General features: G+C 39.4%; 1 protein-coding gene across 3 annotated transcripts in view; it reads right to left on the bottom strand.

Moving 5' to 3' along the window:
- The window catches only part of LOC105474026 (SLIT-ROBO Rho GTPase activating protein 1), a 303,892-nt gene that overhangs the window by 152,496 nt on the left and 128,894 nt on the right, over positions 1-22,502 (bottom strand). For all 3 annotated transcript variants that reach the window (XR_011609066.1, XM_071071504.1, XM_071071505.1), the window contains exon 2: positions 4,873-5,068. Coding sequence is in view for 2 of the 3 variants with exons in the window: in XM_071071504.1 (XP_070927605.1) it covers positions 4,873-5,068 (196 nt within the window). In the remaining variant the exon portion in view is untranslated. The remainder of the gene's footprint in view (positions 1-4,872; positions 5,069-22,502) is intronic.

A 22,502-nucleotide genomic window follows, 5' to 3' on the forward strand; every position in this document is an offset into this window, starting at 1 on the left:
GTTATTCTCCTATTATTTATGATCATTTGTGACTCTGAATGTTAATTAAGTTAGGAAAGAAATGATGAAGTTGGGTCTTTCTGCCATGGCATCTCTCAGATTCAGGATTTATTTATTTATTTATTTATTTATTTATTTATTTATTGAGACGGAGTCTCGCTCCGTCGCCTAGGCTGGAGTACAGTGGCCGGATCTCAGCTCACTGCAAGCTCCGCCTCCCGGGTTTACGCCATTCTCCTGCCTCAGCCTCCCGAGTAGCTGGGACTACAGGGGCCCGCCACCTCGCCCGGCTAGTTTTTTGTATTTTTTAGTAGAGACGGGGTTTCACCGGGTTAGCCAGGATGGTCTCGATCTGCTGACCTCGTGATCCGCCCGTCTCGGCCTCCCAAAGTGCTGGGATTACAGGCTTGAGCCACCGCGCCCGGCCAGATTCAGGATTTAATATTGCCTTAAGTCAGTGCCCTCTCCAGAAGAAAATGAAAGCAGACAATGGAAGCAGGAATGCACACAGGGGAAGAAGGCCTGATTTAGGCTCCTAGCACTTGGCACCTGTGAGGGTAGCCTCCCATTCTCCCCACTGGCACACTGAAGAATTATGCCCTCTACCCTGCCATCTCCCTTTTTTCTTAACACCATCAGGCAAAGAGCAGTGGTTCTATAGCAGGTAATTGGAACTTTTCTATTGAGAGTTTCTATCTATCCAGCCCCATATAATAAGGTAAATGGTACCTTATTTCTATTAATCTTCATGTAGATCTTCTCTGCTGAAGTAACCCACACATTCTTTCAGAACATTTCATGCTTCAGCGTATCCTCAGGGCCTTGCCCCATAGTAAGCATTAAATAAGTGTTATTTCACTCATTGCATAAACAATTATTATTGCCTTAGTAATAATAGCAGTAGCAGTAATATTGAAAACAATAACAGCTATCATTTACTGAGCACTTACTGTGAAAAGTAATACCCATGTCAAGATCATGGCCTCCTGAGCTGCACTGTCTAGGTTCACCTGCAGCACTACCCCTTACTAGCTATGAGATCTTGGGCAAATGATCTTAACTGCTCTGTGCCTCAGTCACTTTGTAGAATGGGTAAAATAACAGTGCTTATAAGATTGTTCATGAGAATCACTGGAGTTAATATTATTTTAAAATGCTTATAATAATGCCGTGTATATATAGTAAGTGCTATATAAAGTCAGCTATTTTATCCAGAGGCTGGTATAGACTTTACAGATATCAACTCTACTTAATCCTTATTACTACCATTTGAGGCAGAGATTCTTTGTATCTTCTTTTTATTTATTTTTATTTTACTTTTTTTAGATGGAGTTTCACTCTTGTTGCCTAGGCTGGACTGCAATGGCGTGATCTCGACTCACTGCAACCTTTTCCTCCTGGGTTCAAGCGATTCTCCTGGCTCAGCCTCCCAAGTAGCTGGGATTACAGGTGCCTGCCACCATGCCTGGCTAATTTTTGTATTTTTAGTAGAGACAGGGTTTCACCATGTTGGTCAGGCTGGTCTTGAACTACTGACCTCAGGTTATCCACCTGCCTCAGCCTCCCAAAGTGCTGGGATTACAAATGTGAGCCACCACACCTGGCCCTTTGTATCTTTTCTATCAGTGAAAGAATGGAAGCTTAGCAAGGCATACTGATTTGATAAAGACTAAAGCTAGTGTCTGAGAGAGTCTTTTTTGAGTCCAGGGAAGCTGAACCAAGCCTTGATCTTTCCACTATGCAGTGGCATCTTTAGGCCAAAGATTGTTCTACACAGTAAGTGTCCCAAAACTGAGTAAGAACCAGACTCCAGAATATAGCTTAAATGATTGGTAATGATATCATGCTAAAGATGTAACATTTGTTTGGTGAAAAGGAGAAGGAATATCAAGTGCATATCCTGGGTTGGTTATCAGTCGTATCAAAGACTTTATCACGTTTCTCACTTAAGGGTCATAAAACCTCATTTTACAAGTTAGGACACCAAGGCTCAGAGAGGTTAAGTAACTTAACCAGAGTCACAAAGTGGAGCCAATATTCAAACCCAAACCTGGCTGACTTTTTTTCCCAATCCTGTTTTATCCTTTTCACAGACATATTCATCTTATCTTCAGTCCCATATTCAATATTAAACTTACTCAAGTTAAAGAAAATTTCAAACTGCTTACCTTTTAAAGAAAACTACCAAATAAACCAGGAGAAACAAAAATGCGTCCATCTGCCATGGGGCCAGATAAGATACATGGACCCATCCGTATTTTCCCTTCACAGCCACCGATTACTAAATGCAAAACACAGAAGATACTCAAAAATATTCACTGAATGGGCTGTGCACGGTGGCTCACACCTGTCATCCTGGGACTTTGGGAGGCTGAGGCAGGCAGATCTCTTGAGGTCAGGAGTTCAAGACCAGCCTAGCCAACATGGCAAAACTCTGTCTCTAGTGAAAATACAAAAATTAGCCAGGCATGATGGTGGGCACCTATTGTAATCCCACTACTCGGGAGGATGAGGCAGAAGAATTGCTTGAACCTGGGAGGAGGAGGTTGCAGTGAGCCAAGATCGCACCACTGCACTCCAGCATGGGTGACAGAGCAAGACTCCATCTCAAAAAAAAAAAAAAAAAAAAAAAAATTACTGAATAGATGAATGGGCTGTCTTCTTAATTACAACTGCTTTTAAAAAGAAACAGTTAAGTTACTATAAATGTGAATACAGTACTGGCTCCAGCCTCTGCTTCCCAGCCCCACTCTCTGTTAAGTACATATAACATTTGTTCACCCTGGGATCATCATTAAGATTTATTTTTATGCTGGACCAACAGTAAAGGTTACAGTCGAAAGACTGTGTGCATGGGGAGAGAGAGAGAGAGAGGAGAGAGAAAGGGAGAGAAAGAAAAAGGAGAAGAGAGAAAAGAGAGGAGAGAGAGAAATAGAGAGAGAGAGAGAGAAAGAAAGAGAGAGGTATTTCTTATCCAGAATAGTTTTGTGTTTGCTTCTGCACAAGTATCCCAGGGATAGTTCCCATCCCATTTTTTTATGCAGGCTCCAAGGTCATGGAGAGGTGTAAAATGAATGGAACTGCAAAGCCAATGGTGAAAGAAAGGCATGCTTCTCCGCAGCCCCTTCCAAACAGGAGCCCAGGCTGAGCAGCCAGGTCTCCTTGTTGTGCCCCATGAAGGTGGGTAGAGGGTTTTCTGTTTAACCATTTCACTGAGATAGCAGCTCTTCTGGTTCTGGGATGCAATGCAATGGGGTTGGTGGGGAGGAAGCTGTTAGTTCCAAGTCTTTACTTGGCACAGACCTCCTCTTCTCTCCCCCTGTGAAATTAAAGGGTAGATACAACTGCCACTTAGGTTTTCAGTTCCCTCTTTTTTTGGCCCCTAGAAATTTATATTTAAAAGGATGTCCATTATATGTTAACCAACATTTCTGAGAGTTTTCAGATTTACATGTTTTTCAGATTATCTGGCCTGCTGTATTTACAGAAATGAAAGCCTGCACTGTCTTTTTTCTATCTCTTAAACAGGTCAACTTCTCTCTACCTGCAGTGTTCCTTCTCGTGCCCTCAGGAAAAGGTCTAGATGGAAGGCCTGGCCAGGAAGATCCCCAGGCCCCCAGGACCTGCTCTGATTCACACCTGCAGCCATGTAGCTCACCGCCTCCCTACTCACTCCCACTGGACTACTTCTATTCTGCAAACCTGCTGTATATCCCTTAGCCGGGCGTGGTACATTCCCTGCCGGCCCCTTGCCCATGATGGTTCCCTTGCCTGGAATATCCTCCTCTTCTCTCCTTTATTGACCAACTAGTCCTTCAGGTCTTTGCTTAGATGCCACTTCTTTAAGGACCTTCCCTTTCCCACCTCCAATGCAGAACAGATATCAACTGGGTCTGTCCAGGGTCTCCCCGGCCTTCCCCTGTTGGAGCACTTGAATATTTCACTGGAGTTATCTGCTTACTTGTCTTTCTTTGTTCTGGGATTTTTTTTTTTTTCTTTGACATGGAGTCTCACTCTATTGCCCAGCCTGGAGTGCAGTGTTGCAATCTCAGCTCACTGCAACCTCTGCTGCCCGGGTTCAAGATATTCTCCTGCCTCAGCCTCCCGAGTGGCTGGCATTACAGATGCATGCCACTATGCCTGGCTAATTTTTGTATTTTTAGTACAGATGGGGTTTCACCATATTGGTCAGGCTGGTCTTGAACTCCTGACCTCAGGTGATCCACCTGCCTTGGCCTCCCAAAGTGCTGGGATTACAGGTATGAGCCACCCTGCCCAGCCCTGTCCCCAGGATTTAAATCATATGGTAAATTTCATTAGCAGAACATCTTATGTGTAATTTTTAAAGCAAATAAGTTATAATTAAACTTACTTGATGCTCATTCATAGCATTTTCCTTAAAACTTTTGTTTTAAATCAGTGTCAATTACAATGACCATAAACATGATGGGCAGGAAGGGGGGCACTAAACTCAAGCAAATCTTACTGCTTATTTTCATATAAATTCACAATAGAAAATCTGAGGTCTTTGCTTGAACAAAAAGCTACTTTAAATCTATCCTACCTATAGCAGATATCAACTCCCAGGTTTCTATAATCAAGAATTTTACAAACAGATACCTTCTCTTCCGGCATATAAAGTTATCCATAAATATATATGTATTAGAAAGACAAAACTGTCAACAGATTACACTAGTTTGAAATGATAAACCGATGCCCATAAATTACAAATGTAGAGGGCTGCTTTGATTTATGAGAATATGCTCTACAACCACTACTCAGACAAAAATAGAAAAATCAAAAATCCACAAAGGTGGCAAAGGCAGGATGGATATCACCCTTGGAAAGGTGAATTAGATTCAAGTATCTTACTTGTATTGTTGATGATCCTTAGTGCTTCTCGTTTTTGCCATGAACCTTTCTGCTAATTTCTCTAGATTCCGGGAATATTCCGTCTCAATTTCAGCTTTTTTCCGGAAGAAATCTTGTAGGTCCTGGAGAAGCTGAACTCGCATCTCCGTTTGCTGCTCCAGGCATTTTTGTTGTTCTACCAGTTGAGCTCGAATTTCTGAGGAGAGAAGAGAAGCCACTGGATGGTTACATGAAAATTAATGAGGTGTGCTGGTATGTGCAAGATATAAGTCACAAAATATATATATAATATATGTATATTTTAAATGTATTTATTTAGTTATTTTTGAGATAGGGGTCTCACTCTGTCACCCAGGCTGGAATGCAGTGGTGCAATCTCAGTTCACTGTAACCTCTGCGTCCCGGGTTCAAGCAATTCTCCTGCCTCAGCCTCCAGAATAGCTGAGACTATAGGCATGCATCACCAGGTAATCCACCCACTCTGGCCTCCCAAAGTGCTAGGATTACAGGCGTGAGTCACTGCGTCTGACCATGACTCCTAATTATTTATTTAGCTCTGTATTGGACCTTTGTTAGAATACTGTGTCCAGGTTGACTCTTTAAATAAGTTATCTGCTGACCCTTTAAAAGGACAAGAGGAGCCTCAGGAAAGAACGTAATAGATTAGAATAAATATATGGGTTACATTTGTAATGCCACAAACACACAAAGAGCCATGAGGGGAAAGAATGAAAGCCTTTCAGATAACAATTCATAACATCTTTGGGTAGCTGAAAACACTGTAATTTTTTCAACAGCACTCTATCTCAGCTATCCCTTTTGAGTCTGAATGGCAAAGAAATAAGCATCATTTCTTCCAGGCTCTGAACCACTACACGTTTGCCATTTGGCACATACAGAGACTGACATCTGGTAATTTTTATTTAGTGCATAATTTCTAGTTTGTAAAACACATAGCTTCAGGGCTTATAGGGATGCTGTGCCTAAAAATAACTTCTTTCCGTAGCCAAATAATCCATTCATGACAATGTAGTCCTCAGATTCCAGTTTATTATTCTGTTCACGACAAAAAGGCCTCTTCAGCTGGCCTTCACCTTTTACACATTGTTCAAAATAATACCCTTATCGACGTATTTAGTCCTCAAAGAATCTTCTGATAATTTTAATACGTTAGAAACTTGAAGGGTGGTCATTTGGTGATTCAGGGAAATCTCAAAAGCAAAAATGTGGCATGCAAAAATATCTGTAAACGACTGTAACAAAGAAACATGTGTGTTTTGGAAAATGAGATACAGTAACTAATAACTACAGACTTGTTTTTGTTCTAAAGACCTAAGGCTAAGCTCCAAAGACAAGAACATCACGCTGGAAAACTTCTTCATTTCGTCTTTCCCAGTGTCAGTACATTTCCCAAAAAGTGAAGGCTGAATCTAATTCAGTGGAGTTAGTAGAAATCAATGTCCAAATAATATCTCTTTAAATTTCTTGCTATTCCTCTTAGATACAGAAGGCCAGTACTGATTATAAATATATATATGTATATATATGTGTGTGTGTATAATATATATACACATAAACTTGACCATGTTTAATCGAGTTCATTAACAGCAAGTTAATAGCAAGTTCATGAATAAGGTGGTCAAGTTCTGAATGGGGAGTCAGGAAATGTGCTTAATTTAAAAATAACTAGTAATAACTCAATGTTTACTATTCTATGCCCTAATGAAGTAAGTTTTAGTAGTATTTTCCATTTTACAAAGAATAATTGAAGTTTAAGGAGTATAAATACTTTATCTAAGCATTTCAGCCAGTAACTGGTACCCCTGGAGACTTTTGACCCTAACCTGTCAGTCTGACTAATCAAACACTTCCCCCATCCTTCTATCCATCAAACCTTTTTTTGGGCACCTATACTGTGCCAGGCTTGTATCCTGGCAAAGAAGAAACAATAACTAATGAAACAAGATCTCTGCCCTCAATAAGGTCAGGCTCCAGGCAGTGCTGTCTCTGGGGAGTCCTGGGGGAAGACAGGGAAGAATTTCTCAAGTGTCCTTGCGTGGTCTCTCCACCTCTAGATTGCAGGATTTTATTATAACTTCACAGACATGTGCTGAACACCAGAGTTGAACACATTATTACACGCTTTTAACTAGTCCATCAAAGTAAGTGTTTTCCAATACAGTAGTATAATCAGCATGTTTGCCAAACTTTGTCTTTCAAACTACAGAGTTCTTTTTGTTTCAAGAAGAAAAAGAATATTTCAAGGGTGGGGGTGTTTCCCACCATTCAGGGATCCTAGTAAGTCTTTCAAGATGAATTAATTTTAGCACACCTTGCTGCACTAACAGAAAGTAAATCAAACATCTTAGGCTGTCAACTAGTTTTCTGTTTTTTTGTTTTGTTTTGTTTTTTAGCTGCCTTAGTGCCAAGTAAGAAATAAAAGTACAAATCGCAAATCTCATCAGAAATACACAAAAATTATACAGGCTTTTTTCTTGGGTCTCATTTTTAAATATTCTCTTGCTTACTTCCATCAGGATTTAAGATCAACAACTAGGGAATCATGAGAATGACGGATTTAACAATTAAATCCTCATCCTCGTTTTACAAAAATTAACTGTTACTTTGTGTCATCTGTAATTTTCCAATCAAAACAAGACACTCAGCATTCTCCACAACAGGAAACATGTAAGAGACAGAATCTAGAGCATCACTGCGAAAAAATCAACTCCAAAAAATGGAAGATAATCCATTCAACTACCTCTTCAATTTAGAGAAGTTTAGGACAAATAAGGAAAGGATCATAAGAAAGATCATTTTTAAAAACTCAACAGAAAACTACTACCATAAGAAACATCTCATTAGGGGCCAGATGCAGTGGCTCACGCCTGTAATCCCAGCATTTTGGAAGGCCCAGGTGGGTGGATCTCTTGAGATGAGGAGTTCGAGACCAGCCAGGCCGACATGGTGAAACCCTGTCTCTACTAAAAATACAAAAATTAGCCAGGCGTGATGGCATGCACCTGTAATCTCAGCTACCTGGGAGGCTGAGTCACGAGACTTGCTTGAACCCAGGAGATGCAGGTTGCAGTGAGCAGAGATTGCACCACTGCACTCTAGACTGGGCAAAGAGTGAGACTCTATCTCAAAACAAACAAACAAACAAACAAACAAAAAACAACAAAAAAACACATCTTGTTAGGAAGAGAAAATCTTTGGATTCCTTATACCGCACCAGCATCATAGGGCTGCAGAGTACAGAGGTCACCTCCATGAACAAATGGCATGGCTATCCTAGTATGACTTCACTAGATTTGTGCTCACCTTAAACAGCACCAAAGAATTTAAAGAAATATTTCAAAATGAATAAAATGAGTAAAATAAATGATTGGTTGCATAAATTCGTGTCTGCTGCTCAGAACAGATCAAAGGGCCATGCACACTGGCTCATGGCTGTAGCCCCAACACTTAGGGAGGCCAAGGCAGGTGGATCACTTGAGCTCAAACATTTGAAATCAGCCTGGGCAAGATAGGGAGACCCCATGTCCACACAAAAAATTAGAAATTAGCTGGTTGTGGTGGTGCACGCCTGCAATCGCAGCTACCCAGGAGGCTGAGGTGCAAGGATCCCTCGAGCCCTAGAGCTTGAGGCTGCAGTGGAGCTGTGATCACGCCACTGGCGCTCCAGCCGGACAACAGAGTGACATCCTGTCTCAAACAAAAAAGAACAAATCAAGGAAGCCCGTGGTGCACTGGGCCCCACACTGCATGAATTCTGCCATGGGGCCACAGGCGGCTGCAGCTAGAGGCACCACTGTCGTCATGGGAACTACAGAACTAAAGCTGGAACTGGGACTGGGGAAAGCATAAGTGCAAGGGGTAATTCTGAGAAAAACTGTGAGCCTCATTTCTGCATAAGACACTGCAGCTTCCTTCCTACCCCCAGGTTCTTTGACAGTCTATTAAGGCTCCCACCCCTTTTTAGAGGCTTTTTTGGGGTTAGTATTGACCTGAAACATTTTTTTTAGACTCAAAGTTCATTTTAGTTTAGGTGAACAAGCAATTATTGAGTTTCCATTTTGTGTTACGCAGCGTCCTAGGCACTGGAGATACAAAGGTTCGTAAGACACAGGTCCTTCTGGTTAGGAAGACAAATCCCAAACCCATCATTTACACTCTGTTCACTGCCATAACAAAGAAGTGCAACAGGAAGCTATGGAAAGAGGAGCAGAAACTGACTCAGACTGGAAGAGTGTGGAACACATAATGCCTTGAAGGATAAGTAGGTTACAAGATACACAGCAGTAACCACCAAGAAAGTGAAAACATAACCCACAGGATGGGAGAAAATATTCACAAATCATATATCTGATAAGGAACTTGTATAAAGAAGATACAAAGAACTCTTACAACTCAACAATTAAAAACAAAATCTCAATTTTAAAAATGGACAGACTGGACGCGGTGGCTCATGCCTGTAATACCAGCACTTCAGGAGGTCAAGGTGGGTGGATTATGAGGTCAAGAGATCGAGACCATCCTGGCCAATATGGTGAAACCCCATTTCTACTAAAAATACAAAAATTAGCTGGGTGCGGTGGTGTTCACCTGAAGTCCCAACTACTCAGGAGGCTGAGGCAGGAGAATTGCTTGAACCTGGCAGGCGGAGGTTGCAGTGAGCCAAGATGGTGCCACTGCACTCCAGTCTAGTGACAGAGAGAGGCTGCATCTCAAAAATAATAATAATAATAAAAATTTTAAAATGGTCAAAGGGTCTCAATAGACATTTCTCCCAAGATGATATACAAATGGCCAGTAGCATATGAAAAGTTGCTCAATATCATTAGCTTTCAGGGAGGTGCAAATCAAAAGCACAATGGGGTGCCACTTCACACTCACTAGGATGGCTATAATAAGAAAGATTAAAAAAAAGTGTTGGAAGACAATGTGGAGAAACTGGAACTCACATTGCTGGTGGAAATGTAGAATGATGCAGTCCCTTTGGAAAACAGTCAGGAAGTTCTTCAAAATATTACACTTAGAGTTACCATATGACTCAGCCATTCTACTCCTAGGTATACATTCCAGAGAAATGAAAATCTATTTCCACACAAAAACTTGCATGTGAATGTGTGCAATAGTAGCATTGCTCATAACAGCTGAAAGGTGAAAACAGCTCAAATGTGTATCAACTAATAAAGAGATAAACAAAATGTGATATAGCCACACAACAGAATACTGTTTAGCCATAAAAAGGAATGAAGTACTTATTTACAACATGGATGAACCTTGAAAACATAACTTTAGTGAGTGAAACCACTCACACACACAAAAAAAACACAGTCTATAATTTCATTCCTACAAAAGGTCCAGAGTAATATATAGAGACAGAAAGTAGATTAGGGGTTGCCTAGAGTTGGGATGCCTAGAGTTGGCTGCTAAGGGGTGCAAAGTTTCTTTATAGGGTAATAAAAATGATCTAAAATTGATTGTGGCTCTGGTCGCAAAACTTGTGAATATGCCAAAAGCCACTGAATTGTAATCTCGAAATGATAAATCGTGTGACAGGTGAAATATATCTCAAAACAGCTGTTATATACATAAAAAGATAGCTATATCACAATTCCATGAAATTTTGGTTGTTGATAAATTTCTGATAATGATGATAATAGTAATAACAACAAACTCCTATTTCCACACCCAGTACTTTTTGGTACTTTTTGTCAAATGTCCAACATGGGGACAAGCACTTTAAAAAGATTTCATGAGCCCAAAGGCACTTAATGGCATAGAAAAGATTTACCGAATAGAATATTAAGAAAGGTTTTCACCATGAATCCCCCATAACCGCATAAAACAGCACAAGCTCTTTTAGGCAGAAAACGTGATCTCTGAGGAGGCTGTAAGCAGTCATTACTTAAATCTAGGTCAGGAGCTACTAAATAACCATAATGGCTGTTTTAATGGAGGCTAAAATTTACTGTTTTTTTTTAAAATGACTATTATTTCATTTCTGTTCTACAGAGCATCACTATGGAATGAATCAATACCAATAATCTAACAAGAACAATGCACAAAATGAGTGTGCTTTTCAAACTGCTGCAATTAATTTGTTGAAAAAAAAAAAGAAAAAATGGTTCCTCTAAGCTATAAAAATCTGCTGACTAATACTTGCCAAATAAAATGGAATTGCCTAGAAACAGAGGAAATGAAGGAATGTCTTGTTATTGCTCTCATAAAGGGAAGCCCTAACTCTTAAAATAAATTTGTGTGAAGCCACAGACTGATGCATATTTCATAGAAAGATTGATCCACACTGGGCTGTTTCTCTAATACATTACTAAATGACTACGACTAGGACATAAAATTGATACACTGGTGTTATACTCATGATCATCTAGCAAATAATATAATAACATTTCTAAAGTATCACAAATTATCTCTGTTATTTCACATTCTTATTTGGCCAGAATTTTCTTATGATACCAAAAGGGTCTACATTCTCTTAAGATGTACTATTACCTCTATCCAAAGGACAGAAGGGATTTTCCTAAATGACAGGGGAGAGGCATTGAAATGTCTTTAAGAGCAACCCAGTGAGATGCTAACTGGCGCTATTGATTATTTCCATGCTCATTGCTCATGTGAATATTTATACAACCTGGGGACTGTTGATTAACTAAACACCAGGTGCAAATTTTGCATAATAAGCTTTTTTAGGCTAAAAATTTGAAGCAGGCAAAAATTCCATAAAACTGAGCTTTTTTTTTTTTTTTTTTTTTTAAAGTGAATGAACTGAATAAATAAAGGCCATTTCTCCACTTCACTAGAAATCTGAACCCAAGATTTATGCTTCTCTTATACTTTGCACATAAATTAGCAAGCGTCAGGATGTATACTACTTAATTCAATTTACCAAATTGAATTCTGGATGGGTAGGAGATCTGGTCACAGATTAGGTCAGAAAGGACCCAGACTAGGTTAGGATGGACCCAGATTGGAGTTACAGTGTCACCTAATACAAGTCATGTGACATGGGGCAAGTCGCTCAACCTCTCAGAGTTTCATTTTATAAAATACTACTTCCCACCTCACAAGGCTGTGCTGAGAATTAAATGAGATGATATAAGTGAAAAGCGTGCTGCAATCTGTAAACCACTATGAAACAGATGGACATGTTATTATTACTAGCAACAGCAAGCTTTCATTAAAAAATATTTATGGAATATTTCCTTGTGCCAGACTCCTTATTCGTGGCCATAAATAACAGACTGAAAGTCATGAGTCCCATTCTCAGCGAGGAGGCAAAGGCAACACAGACAGATAATGAGAGCGAGTGACTTTCATAGCCTCAAGGTAAGACTGTCAAGATGCAGTGAGACTCTGGGGCGGACATATCCATGGCTGGGCAGAAAGGCAAGGGCACAAAAAGGTGACCCTGAGACTGACTTATCAGGAGTTTGGCTGAAGGAAGTGGGAGAGAAGGAGAGTTATAACAAGTGCTTCTCTGTTGCTGAAATTGAATTCTGGATGGGTAGGAGGTCTAGTCACAGACTAGGTTGGAAAGGACCCCATGTGGCATGCTAAGGAGTCAGATTTTATTTCACAGGTCAGCTTTGCAAATTGGCTTGATGATAAAAACCACCTGGCGTCCTTACTAAAAATACCTGTGTTCAGGCTGGATATATGGATCTTGTTGGTCTAGCAGGACCTCAATGGAGGATACTTAGAAGCATCAGTGGGCAGAAATTGAACAATTTTAAACAAGGAAGATTTATAATCAGACTTACATTTCAGAAGAGAATACAAATGAATAATAAATGCAATGCTTAGCGTCCTACACCTTATGAAATAAGAGTTTTCCTTGTAAGTTGTATGGTTCCCCCATTTGAATGAGGAATCATAGGGCAAAACAAATTAATAACAACAAAAACCCTCACAAGAATGAATGGTATCCATATTTTCCCCTAAGCCTCTTATTATTTTAATTATTTATGAATCACTCATTTCTGTCTTCTGGTGTGGAACTAATGATTATTTCCATTTAATCTGTTATTAGGGAGTAGAACATGATTTCCAGCTACATTGTGGAGAAATCTTAAGCACTATGCTGCCCAGTATGTAGCTGCAAGTGTCACTGCGAACTTGCAACACGGCTAGGCTGAAGAGAAGTGTGCTGTGAGTGTAAAACACACATGAAATTCTGAAATGTTATTATGAGAAAAAAAAAAAGAATAAAATGTCTCAATCATCTGTATATTAATTCATGTTGCAATCATAACATTTTGGATATATTGTACATTAAAATATTTTCAAATTAATTTCACCTATTCAACAGTTTCTTTTTACTTTTTAAAATGTAACTCCTAAAAAATCTAAAATGACCAATATGGCTTTTGGACAGCTCTCCTCTAGGATATGAGGGAATTAGCAACTGAATTTGTAGTAAGTGGAGTCTGCAATGTGGAGTTCCCATTGGAATGGGTCCTTGAGGACTTGACAGGCTTAATCAGAAAGCAAAATCTATGCCTAAGGCAAACCTAGTACAGAATACAGAGTGTCTGAACACTGCTTCTAGTCAGAGGAGGTGTGACATTGGAGAAGGGACTATTTCTTTGGAGCTAATGTTGCCTTAACTGTGAAGTGGTCATTAATAACTGCCATATTTCCCTTCCAAAGGTGACGGAAGGTTTCAATCAGATGAAATAAGAAAATACTTTCTCATTATGTAAAGTGCTGTGTTGGCCAATTATTAAATGTGTAATGAAAAAAGAAAAATACAAGTTCTAGATATGATGGTGCAGACTACTTAGTCTAAGGGACATTCAGGAAGGAAAGATCACTGGCCACTTGGGGGTCATCATCACAGATGGCTTCAGAGGGGTTCGCTCTGGACGTGTAGAATTTGGGAGGCTGCACAAATGTGAGGAATGGAAATGTCATGCCTTAAGTAAACTCAAAATTATACTCTTGATATCCTAGTCCAGAAGAGTTATTTTCTAGGAAGTTTAGGGTGGCTGAACCAAATGTAACTTTCCAGGTCACTGTCTTAAGGAAAATATGACTCCCTAAGGTCTTTTTCGACTTTAGAATTATGATAGCACCAGCAATTTAGGCAAACAAAATAGTGCAACGAACATAATATAAAATCAAGTTGCTTTCATTCCAAGCTCAAAATTATAGGCTCATCTCAGAACTCTAGATGTGACTAGCATATCTAGGGGGTAACAGAATTATAATAAAATCCTCTTTTGTATTAAAGTAAGACTGGAAGAAAAAAATAAATAAAAATTAAAAGAAAATAAACTGTCTTCTCAGTACAGGTACAGTTAATCCTCACTATTTCAGATGTGAAAGTAAAGCAAATTTCAAAAAATTTCTGACACATAGAGGCTGTATTCATTGTTCTAAGTCTTCATTATAATACCTTCATCTGAAATGATGTTAACCTCAATAGTATTTTAGAATAAAAGCTTACTAAAAAACTGTCAGTTTTTCATAACTTTTGAAAGCCAAATATTATATTTTGGCCTATATAACATTTTTAGTGAAAGTATGGAAAACAAACTTGCACTTTTTTTTCATATGAAAGTTAGCCAGGATAAAAGGCAATAAATTAGAGTGTTCAATGATTGAAGTTTAACAACACTGTAGGAAAGGGCAGTTTAAGGAAGTGTAAATCTGAATGACCCACTATTGTACTTTTATTTAAAATGCACAAGAGGCAGGGTTTCATTAACTTCCCCATAATTAAGCAAGGACATTTCAGGTCTTATTAGTAGATTGATTTTTACTACTAGAGAAAGACAGTGTGTGGGAATTATTGATTTACAGGGAGTACAAAGATTTGCATTTTGGAATGACTGTGTTCCTGACAAAGGCATTTGGAATGACTGTGTTACTGACAAAGGTTCAAGGCATTTGCCAAACATTGACATTCTTTCCTGATACAATTCAACATGAAGTTTCATGGAATAAACATCAAAGCTTACACATGTTTTTCTCTGAATAAGTTTTTAAAATGGAAAACTTTTTTGGGAAAATATTGGAAAGAAAAAAAGAAAAAAAACGAAAAACTTTTAAACTAGTTTAAACCTTTTGTACTGAGTACTGAGTTAATTGCAAATTGAGCCTTTTTCAAATTAAAGCTATTTCTCTTATTGCAATAATTCCAATTTTAAAGTGTCTACTAGAAATTAGTTTAGACTCTTAAGCAATTTAACATTTATATCTAATAAGAGAATATTGATTGATTTCCTATGATGTTTTCAGGTTCTGTGGTAAGTACTTGATACAGTTTATCTCATTTAATTCTTATAGCAATCCTATTATGTGGTGCCTCCATTACAGAGATTATAAAATTGAAACAGAGAGAGTGTAAGTATTTTGTTCAAAGTATGATAATTAATAAATACCAGAATTTGGATTCCCATTCAGGTTTGTCTGACTCCAGAGACTATGATGCAAACTTACAATGTTCGGCAATTATACATAGTGTGTAATTACGCAAAGCAAGCTAAAGTGACCCAGACCTGTGCTTCTAGATGCTTTATTAGAATGTTTAGAATATATTAGAATGTACAACTATTAATCCAATGAGAGTTGATGCAGCAAATAACAGTTTAGGTGCCAAGTATCTACTGCCATTTCTATCATCTACTTTTTTTCTCTTTTGAGACTGAGTCTTGCTCTGTCACCCAGGCTGGAATGCAGTACCGTGATCTTGGCTCACTGTAACCTCCGCCTCCTGGGTTCAAGCAATTCTCCCTGCCTCAGCCTCCTGAGTAGCTGGGATTACATGTGCCTGTCACCACGCCCAGCTAATTTTTATATTTTTAGTAGAGACGGGGTTTGTCATGTTGGCCAGGCTGGTCTTGAGCTCCTGACCTCAGGTGATCCGCCCACCTCGACCTCCCAAGTGCTCCGATTACAGGCATGAGCCACCACGCCTGGCCTTCTATTATTTACTTAAAGCCAAAAGAACTCCCCAAAATTCAAATTTTTTTAAAAAAACTAGCTAAATGCCTAAAACTAATTTCCTAGTATTTCCTGAATGTCATGGCTTTCTAGGAAACTATGTATTTAGGTCAAATGCTTTTGTTTGAGATCATTATTGTACTATTGCTATTATGTTCTAATTAACATAAAGTTTTGAACTATAATGTATTATAAGATCCTTGAATACAAATAACATGTTTCTAAATTTCCACAGAGCACATAGTAGGTACTCAACAACTATCTCTGGTGTACATCTGTTTCAATAAGTATACTAAGTTATCAAAATGCTTAGTTAGGCACCTATTGACTTCGGCACCAAATTTTGCTAATTCAGAAAAATGGTTTTCCTTCTCCACTCCCTGCAATCTGCCACTGCATTACGACCTCTTCTTTATTCTTTGCTCCTTATGGCCTCCAACCCTATAAGGTTTCTCCTATAAACAGTATCTTATTTGGTCAGCAGTGGAAAAGAATTCCAGTTATATCCATTGAATATCATAAAGTTCTAAACATCTCTGAAGTAAAAGTATATTTTATATATCTACTTCTACCACAAGAGAATACCTTAATCTAAAACACTGACAAAGGAAACACTAATCATTTCACTTAATTTTCTTTATACCTCTATTAGAGATTTTTAAGAAAAATCGAGACAGGGTCTTGCTATGTTGCCCAGGCTTGTCTCTAACTCCTGGGCTCAAGCAATCCTCCCACCTCGGCCTCCCAAACTGCTGGGATTATAGGCACGAACCACGACGATGCCCAGCTTTCTGTTTGAGACTTTGATTGGATTTCTATTGGCAACTTTCTTATTTTGTTTTAACTACAATTCAATAAATGAGAGCTCCAATCACCTCTGGTCCACATGGACTACCTGGACTCTGGATCAGGAGCTGAAAAAAGGAAGCCAGAGAATAGCCTCACTACCCATGCTTCCTGAACATCCATTTTACAACTGAAAGCTGCAATTCTAAATCATAAAATAAAAGCCTTTCAAGTTGTAGGCTACAAAATTATTTTGAGATGGCAATTATTTTTTCACCTAAAAAAAAATTATACATACACACACACACACACACACCCCTATACACACACACACCTTTTAAGATTTTTCAGGTCTTAGCAAGTACTGACCATTAACTAGATTTAAAATGTCAGATACGTTAATTCTCTTCTTCATTATTTTATCTCTTCAAGCACCAAAGAAAATGTCCAATGTGACAGACAACCTGTGTTAAAAGTAAGTCTTCTATTTCATCCTCAGATATGAGTCAAACTCTATAATAAAAGTATACTTCTAGTCCTGCACAAACATCCAGCTTTTACCTGCATAATCTGAAAAAAACTGAATTCAACAATGTTCATTAAACAATGTCTAGTCAACGAGGAACAAGTAAATATAAAAATGCTTATGTTACTCATCTGACAAACATTACTGAGCATCTTCCAGGTAATGGACTCTGGACATACAAAAAATCCATTATTTCTTGACCTTGGGGCCTCCCAGGTTACCTCCTGGTCTACAGACAGGAAAAATGTAACTATTAGTTTTATAATTCTCATTATTTATAATGCAAGGTAATAAGTCCTATCATGGAAGCATGAAGAAAGTACTATGAGAACACATAGGCAGGAACAACAAATTCTGCCCAGGTAAATCACGGAAGGCTCTGGAGTGACCTGGAGCTAGCAGCAAAGCAGAACTTTGGCAAGTTGTGGGTGGGCTCCGAAAGGGTACTATGGACAAAAGGAGTGGCTGAGAGTGTCTAGAGAGTTCAGGGTGTTACAAGGATGGCAGTTTGCTTTGTATTGCAGGATGGTTAGGTAGGCAGAGGCTGGGCTAATTATTAGGGGATTTTAAAGTAAATATTCTAAAATGATATGGGATGCTATCTTGATTCAGCTCTTTGTTCACTTATTACAGGAAATGCTTCAACTTATTTAACAAGTTAAAAACAAATGTAGATTATGCACATTTAGAAAAGATAGCTGTAGATTTATGTTCTAACTAATGAAATTATCAGGAAAATGACATTTCCTGCCAAACAGGGAACAACAGATTTTTAACAATGCTTTGTGTTAATCTTGATAAGGGAGGGGGCAGTTCCAGCTATGTTCAAGGATATGGAATGGAAGGATCTGTGAGTACCATAATGCAATCCGAGTTGCCTTTCAATATAATTAGATTTAAATTTTGAATGAAAGTGGCTTAAAATTACAAATTATTTTAAACACCGATCTTCTGCTTTTCTTATTTGTTTTATGGTCTATTAAATTTGCAAACTACTTTGAAAAGTTACACTTCTTTAAAAATATATCATTAAAAATTACAACAAAGCAGCACTGCAGAAATACTATGATGAAAATGTTAACATTTTCTAATCTCATACCTCTACTTCTCTACAAGCTCTTTGTAAGGCCTCAAATATGATTAGCAATGTTGCCTCTGCCACGCCCACCCCTTTACATCTGTTCTTATCTGGAAGAGTTTCGTTTTTAAACATGATCAGATGCATAAATAGCTCTTACAGTGCACTGCTGGAGAAATACTGTCCTCCTCCATCCGAATCCCCAGCACCAGACAGCTCTCACCACCTCTCCCTCTAATTACGCATCTACAATGTAAATGTTGCCTTTTAATTTAAACTCTCCTCCCCAGCGTTCTGCCCACACGGTGCGCTCCCCTCTGTTAAATTTCCCTGTGTCTTGGGAAAGAGGCGGAAGTAGTAAAGAGAGGAAAACAGAAGACACCGCACTGGTATGGTGTAGGGAAAGAGGGAAGGTGGGAGCAGGAAAAGGATAAAGGGAAGCATAGCTCAAGGAGAGTTAGAGAAATTTAAAAGAGGAGAAACTCAGGAGTGACATGTGAGGAAAGGCAGCATGGTAGAAAATGAATCAAATGTAAAGTAAATGATGAAGGTCTTGAGGAAGTCACCAAATCACGCATGGGCTCCAGAGGGATTTCAAGAGCGCTTTGGTCTGCACATGCTTGTCTTCAGGATCGTAGATTTTTCAGATTTCTTTTTTTTTTTTTTTTTTTTTGAGACAGAGTCTTGCTCTGTGGCCCAGGCTGGAGTGCAGTAACGTGATCTCGGCTCACTGCAGCCTCCGCCTCCCGGGTTCACGCCATTCTCGTGCCTCAGTCTCCCGAGTAGCTGGGCCTACAGGCGCCCGCCACCGCGCCCGGCTAGTTTTTTGTATTTTTAGTAGAGACGGGATTTCACCGTGTTAGCCAGGATGGTCTCCATTTCCTGACCTTGTGATCCGCCCGCCCTGGTCTCCCAAAGTGCTGGGATTACAGGCGTGAGCCACCGTGCCCGGCCGATTTTTTAGATTTTTAAACAGTACATTTTGCTGCTAATAAATTCCAGGTATCAGACTTCAGTCTTGGGTCAGCATGAGAATAAAATTTCAAGTCCAAACGAAAGCACGATTTCTTTTTCTTTTAGAACGAAAGAGTAGGTTATTCGGTTATAAGTCACCCACCCCCACCACTTTAAGACCTTAGAAATGGTGCAATCAAAATCAGTCGTGAATATGTAACTTCAATTTTAATGAAATCTGCAATCAGATTCATCCATGATCTTCTTTTCCTAATTCTAAGGTAGCTCTGACAACAAACAGAAATTCTCTGTATTCATTTTATTTTCATGGTTAGGTTTTAAATGCAACTACTCTAGCTTAATTATCTTGGCACCCGAAAACAGGTAGAGTCCGTCAGAATGCTTCACACCGTCTTCCTTCTCTGTAAAAATGAGCAAAATTCAAAAAGACCAAAAGCTTTCCACATCGACCCACAGTACGATTTTTTTCCCTTTGAAGTTTAGATGTTTCTGGCGGGGACCCACACTACTCACAGGCACAGCTGATGTTCTCTTGGCTGCCGGCATTCAGAAAGCTGTCTGAATGGATGGCATTGAGCCTCTGCCACTCCATTGGACGCTTCCCCAAGCACAGGTGCCAAGTAACCATGAGCGGAGGCAAGCGAGCAGTCTGCAGGGCACTTGAGGCCCGGTCTCCTAGACTAGGGCTCTCCTAAATGCCAACAGCGCAGCACAGGATGAATACCTTTTTTCTTCTTCCCTCTGGTTACAGAGTTGACTGGCCAGGATTATCCCGAAGGCACAACACTCTGCCCAAATCCAATGAAACACTTCACATTGTTCAGTCCTCACAGGGTTGAAACGACAGCCACTTAGAGACGTAAGACCTGCCTGTGAGCCTTACACATAGAGCAGGGGTCACAAACTCCAATGCCCTCACAGGCCGGACAGGTCCCCCAAATGAGAGATGCAGGCAGGGTGTAAAGTAACAAGAGATGGTCATGACCACGGTAACATAAGGGGCACAGGCTTCATCTAGCCACCAAGCTCCAGATAATGGGCGCTGGGTAGGAGGTATGACGCAGTTATGCCAAATCTGGTATTTTTATTTTCTGAGAGAGAAGCCAGAAATCTGGATTTTTGGGTAAAATCTCCAAAATGTTAAATATCAGTAACTAATTAAATTAAAACAAAATACTGTACAGCCAAACAAAGCATGTTCTGGGGCCAGATTTTACCTATGGCCTACCATTTTGTAACTTCTGACGTGCAGAAATTCTAAGCTTATTGGACAAAATTAATACCTTCTTTAATTGTCATAAATATGAGGAACAAAATTCATATTGATAATAGTGTATAAGACCTCATGAATGAGGCAGCAACGTAAATAGTGTGTGGAGACCAGTTAAAATCATTTAAGGTAACATATTTAGTGAGTCACATTATTTCCTGGCTCTTAAGTAAATGTATTTGTAACTTGGATGCCAATGAATTGACTTATTCTAAAACTTCTCACACTAGTTTCCTAGCATTGAAAATACTAGAGCAGTTTCTCCTCCTCACCATTCCCTTCCTGGGGCTCAGCCTAAATCTGGAAGATAATCTGAAGTCCAGGCTTACTGGAACTGTTTCTCAGGATGAGCACTGTTGATGCTGACTCCAGAAACTGGGGGAAAGCCCTTCTGCTCTCAATGCTGATACAAAACCCGTTCATCACTTTTGCTAACAAAGGCTTTCTAAGATAATCTGCAATTCCAATTAGCTTTCCATCTCTCTTCCCTTGGGGCACATGCTAGAAAAATAGAATTACAGAATCTTACATTTACAACAAGACTTAAACATCACTTAGTCCTACGTAGAATCCAGGAGTCAAATCCCCCCAAGCCCATACCTGCCCAGAATGTCCCATCTCCCAGAGCAACCTGAGCTTTTATCAGGCAACTCCAACCCTAGAAAAGTTTCCTTGCCTGCCAATAAGAACTCATCCACTGGTTCAACAAAAATGTATCAAATGCCAACAATATGACTCCTGCTAGTTGCTTTTTTTGTTGTTGCTGTTAGTTGCTTTTTGAGACAGGGTCTCGCTCTGTCACCCAGGCTAAAGTGCAGAGGTGCAATCACAGCTCACTTTAGTTTCGGCTTCCTGGGCTCAAGTCATCCTCCGTCTTCAGCCTCCTGAGTAACTGGGACTATAGGTGCCATCGCATGTGGCTAAGTTTTTTTATTTTTAGTGGAAATGAGGCCTCACTATGTTGCCAAGGTGGGTCTTGAACTCCTGGGGAGAAGCGATCCTCCCACCCTGGCCCCGCAAGGTGTGGGAATTACAGGAGTGAGCCACCACACCCAGCCTGTTAGTTGCTTTTATATAAAGATGAATAAGCCAGGCTACTGCCTGCCCTCCTCCCAAAGGGCTCACAGAAATAATTTTTAAAATAAATATCAAACTTCCAGAAGGGTACTGTATGAGTAAGCGCACTTAAGAGACAGGATAAAGCCAACCTATCAAAAAGCTCAGGACGTAAGGCAACTTATGAGACGTGAATATGGAAATTCTTACCAAAAAAAGGGTTAATCATTATGAATACTCATATATGAAATTTCCTTCAACTCTAATCTAACATCTTTTCCTAATCTGGGAACCAAAGGCTAAAAGAAGACTGTCACCAAGTTCATTACCCATTATAGAAGAGGAGCAGATTTACTTACCCATTTCCTCCACACTTGGAGTGCACAAAACCAGCTTCCAGTATCACCACCCATTTCCACTCAACAAACCTCTCCCTTCATGTTACCTGTACCCCTTCTTTTCCTATGCTGACTTTTAAGCCTAAATTAAGAAAAAGATATTCTATTAAAACCACCCCATTCCTTCCCTCACCCCCCAAGTTACCCAATTAAAAGAAATTCTAGAAAAAAAAATAGAATATGGAGTGGTAGTTTAAGTTTATATTATAGCTAACAGCTGAGAAAACTTGATCCAATGTGAATTTGGTCATAAATTCTGTGGAAAGTTTTATTTCCCCAGTTTAGCATAAGTGAAGATTTCTTTCGTTAACATGAGGATTTTATTTTTCCTTTGAAAGCACAAGTTTAAATTCTGAATCGTGCCTTGGGTAATTTACATCATTGCAAGCCTCAACCGAAATCAATCTCATTAACCTGTTGTGAGGATTAAGTTAGAAAATGCATGGAAAAAGTTCAAATATAGAGCCTCATATAGAAAATGCTCAATAAAGAGTACCTATTATTAGTAGTAGTATTATTATATCTATTGGTCCTAAAACATCTTCCCACATTCCCAAGAATTTG

This window comes from Macaca nemestrina, chromosome 10 (assembly GCF_043159975.1).
Source record: "Macaca nemestrina isolate mMacNem1 chromosome 10, mMacNem.hap1, whole genome shotgun sequence".
Classification (NCBI taxonomy): Eukaryota; Metazoa; Chordata; class Mammalia; order Primates; family Cercopithecidae; genus Macaca; species Macaca nemestrina.